The sequence below is a fragment of the Chiloscyllium plagiosum genome, unplaced genomic scaffold (genome assembly GCF_004010195.1).
Source record: "Chiloscyllium plagiosum isolate BGI_BamShark_2017 unplaced genomic scaffold, ASM401019v2 scaf_23338, whole genome shotgun sequence".
NCBI lineage: Eukaryota > Metazoa > Chordata > Chondrichthyes > Orectolobiformes > Hemiscylliidae > Chiloscyllium > Chiloscyllium plagiosum.
Genome location: NW_025201831.1, coordinates 3446 through 7374, shown reverse-complemented (window position 1 = coordinate 7374; position 3929 = coordinate 3446). Strand labels below are relative to the sequence as shown.

Sequence of the window (3929 nt, the reverse complement as noted above, 5' to 3'; positions counted from 1 at the left end):
CAATTCCAGTCCATTGACCATCCCCCGATTCCCATCGCTCCCCCATTGGGGGCAGTGCCTCCAGCTGCCTGCTCCCTGAGCTCTGGAACCTCCCAACACTTCTTCCTCTTGTCCCTGTAAGATGTTTCTTGTGGTTATCTGGGTTGGATTGGTTGCCATGCTGTGGGGCCCCTTGGGGAGGTTTAGCTGCTGCTGTCTGAAGGCCAACCAACATCCTGCGGAAACTGACAATCGGCAACAAAAGCAGAAGCTGTTTGAGCTGCTGAGCAGGTCAGTCAGCCTGTGGCTCTTAGACACAGTGTCTCTCCCTGTCTCTCTCCACAGAAGCTGCCAGACGTGCTGAGCTTTTGCAATCTCCGTTGTCTGATTATCCAAAGCCTGGCCGTTATGACCAAGTGGGGGCTAAGTTATAGGGGATGTGAACTCACCAGCTGCACCAGGAAACCTGTATGTCAGCTCACTGTGAACGCCACTCAGATAGAAGGTTCGTTGCTTGCTGTCCTGAGGAGACAGACAGACAGTGTCAGGATGCAGAACAGAAATAAATTGCAGACTTACCAATGAACTTCACCCTGTGACCCCTGACCACTTCTGTTGCCACTGGTCACCCCGACACCAATTTAATCCAAAAAGGTCATCTCCCAACCAGTGCTTAGCTGTGATATATTCACTTAAGGAATGTTGGTATTTCCTGCCCGTCCCTAGTTGCCCCCTTGAGAAGGTGGGGGGTGAGCTGTCTTCTTGACCCGCTGCAGTCCATGTGCTGGAGGGTGGACCCACAGTGTCCCTGAGGGAGGGAATCCCAGGATTCTGACCCAGCCACACTGAGGGAACGGCGATATATTCCCAAGTCGGGATGGTGAGGGGCTCGGAGGGGAACTTGCAGGGGGTGGTGTTCCCCTGTATCTGCTGGCCCTTGTCCTTCTGGATGGAAGGGGCCGTGGGTTTGGAAGGTGCTGCCTGAGGATCTTTGGTGAGTTTCTGCAGTGCATCTTGTAGCTGGTACACACTGCTGCTACTGAGCGTCGGTGGGTAAGGGAAGGAGGGGATGTTTGTGGGTGTGGGGCCAATCAAGCGGGGGCTGCTTTGTCCCTGGATGGTGTCGAGCTTCTTGAGTGTTGTTGGAGCTGCCCCCATCCAGAGGCAAGTGGGGAGTATTCCCTCACCCTCCTGACTTGTGCCTTGTAGATGGTGGGACAGGCTTTGGGGGGAGTCAGGAGGGGAGTTACACGCTGCAGGATTCCCAGCCTCTGCCCTGCTCTAGCAGTCACTGTATTTTATAGGGAAAATTCCATTCAGTTTCAGGTTAATCGCAAGTATATTGATAGTGGGAGACAGTGATGGTAACACCATTGAACATCAAGGGGCAACGGTTAGATTGTCTTTTATTGAAGATAAGTCAGTTGTCTGGTATTTGTGTGACGAATGCTATTTGAATATTACTTCAGTGCAAAACCTCATACACCTGGTGCTGCTCCTGGCATGCTGTCCGGCACTCCCCACTGAACCAGCTGGCTTGATGGTAATGGCTGAGTGAGGGATATGCCGGGCCATGAGGTTACAGATTATGCTGGAGTAGAGTTCTGCTGCTGTTGATGGCCCTCAGTGCCTCAGGGATGCCCAGTGTGAAGTTGCTCCATCTGTTTGAAGTCTGTCCCATTGAGCACGGTGATAGTGCCACACAACACGATGGAGGGGATTCTTAATGTGGGGGTGAGACTTTGTCTCCACAAGGACTGTGCGGTGGTCACTCTTACCGATACTGTCATGGACAGATGTATCTGCAGCTGGCAGATTGGGAAGGAGGAGGTCAGGTCTGGTTCTCCTTCTTATTGACTCCTTCACCACCTGCTGCAAACCCATTCTAGCAGCTCTGTCCTTTATCACCCGCCTAGCTCCATCAGTAATGCTACTGCTGAGCTACTCGAGCCCTGGGTTAGGGAGGATTCCTGATCACTGTCCCAGTGAGCCCTGGGTTAGGGGGGATTCCTGATCACTGTCCCAGTGAGCCCTGGGTTAGGGGGGATTCCTGATCACTGTCCCAGTGAGCCCTGGGTCAGGGGGGGATTCCTGATCACTGTCCCAGTGAGCCCTGGGTCAGGGGGGGATTCCTGATCACTGTCCCAGTGAGCCCTGGGTCAGGGGGGGATTCCTGATCACTGTCCCAGTGAGCCCTGGGTCAGGGGGGGATTCCTGATCACTGTCCCAGTGAGCCCTGGGTCAGGGGGGGATTCCTGATCACTGTCCCAGTGAGCCCTGGGTCAGGGGGGGATTCCTGATCACTGTCCCAGTGAGCCCTGGGTCAGGGGGGGATTCCTGATCACTGTCCCAGTGAGCCCTGGGTCAGGGGGGGATTCCTGATCACTGTCCCAGTGAGCCCTGGGTCAGGGGGGGATTCCTGATCACTGTCCCAGTGAGCCCTGGGTCAGGGGGGGATTCCTGATCACTGTCCCAGTGAGCCCTGGGTCAGGGGGGGATTCCTGATCACTGTCCCAGTGAGCCCTGGGTCAGGGGGGGATTCCTGATCACTGTCCCAGTGAGGCCTGGGTTAGGGAGGATTCCTGATCACTGTCCTAGTGAGTCCTGGGTTAGGGAGGATTCCTGATCACTGTCCTAGTGAGCCCTGGGTTAGGGAGGATTCCTGATCACTGTCCCAGTGAGGCCTGGGTTAGGGAGGATTCCTGATCACGGTCCCAGTGAGGCCTGGGTTAGGGAGGATTCCTGATCACTGTCCTAGTGAGTCCTGGGTTAGGGAGGATTCCTGATCACTGTCCCAGTGAGCCCTGGGTTAGGGAGGATTCCTGATCACTGTCCCAGTGAGCCCTGGGTTAGGGAGGATTCCTGATCACGGTCCCAGTGAGGCCTGGGTTAGGGAGGATTCCTGATCACGGTCCCAGTGAGCCCTGGGTTAGGGAGGATTCCCGATCACGGTCCCAGTGAGCCCTGGGTTAGGGAGGGATTACTGATCACTGTCCCAGTGAGCCCTGTGTTAGGGAGGATTCCTGATCACTGTCCCAGTGAGGCCTGGGTTAGGGAGGATTCCGGATCACTGTCCCAGTGAGCCCTGTGTTAGGGAGGATTCCTGATCACTGTCCCAGTGAGCCCTGGGTTAGGGAGGATGCCTGATCACTGTCCCAGTGAGCCCTGGGTTAGGGGGGATTCCTGATCACTGTCCCAGTGAGCCCTGGGTTAGGGAGGATTCCTGATCACTGTCCCAGTGAGGCCTGGGGTCGGGAGAGTGTTTTTGAATATTTAGGGTCTCGGCTTTTTAATTACTCACCTTCTTGAAAGTGAAAATAAGGAATCCTTCTGGGAAAGTGAGGTTCATGATGACTGACCCGGTGCTACATGTCCCAGTGGCCACAGTCCTGTTGGGCTCAATAAAGAACACTCCCCAGGCCTGTGAATAACAAACAGAATCCAGTCAAACTCATAATGCTTTGTAACCACACTCTGAGCTGGCAGGGGGAGGGCATGGCGTTAACCTTTGAAATCCCTGCTGTCAAACACACCGCTTCAAACTTAAACACCCCGTCAGCGACCAATTAATGTTTTAATTCAACTAATCCGATCTTAAACAGTTCACCAGTGTTTGATGGGGGACAATGCAGAGGGAGCTTTACTCTGTATCTAACCCCGTGCTGTCCCTGTCCTGGGAGTGTTTGATGGGGGAAACAGTGTAGAGGGAGCTTTACTCTGTATCTAAACCCGTGCTGTCCCTGTGTTGGGAGTGTTTGATGGGGGACAGTGTAGAGAGAGCTTTACTCTGTATCTAACCCCGTGCTGTCCCTGTCCCTGGGAGTGTTTGATGGGGGACAATGCAGAGGGAGCTTTACTCTGTATCTAACCCCGTGCTGTCCCTGTCCCTGGGAGTATTTGATGGGAGGACAGTGTAGAGGGAGCTTTACTCTGTATCTAACCCCGTGCTG

The 3929-nt window shown here is 54.4% G+C and overlaps 1 protein-coding gene across 1 annotated transcript in view; it reads right to left on the bottom strand.

Annotated features, from left to right (window-relative positions):
• Positions 1 to 387: 387 nt before the first annotated feature.
• The window catches only part of LOC122546171 (macrosialin-like), a gene marked incomplete at its 5' end in the record, with an annotated part of 6170 nt that continues 2628 nt past the window's right edge, over positions 388 to 3929 (bottom strand). Inside the window, 2 exons of the mRNA XM_043684978.1 lie at positions 388 to 501; positions 3281 to 3400. Of these exons, the coding sequence (XP_043540913.1) occupies positions 403 to 501; positions 3281 to 3400 (219 nt within the window). The remainder of the gene's footprint in view (positions 502 to 3280; positions 3401 to 3929) is intronic.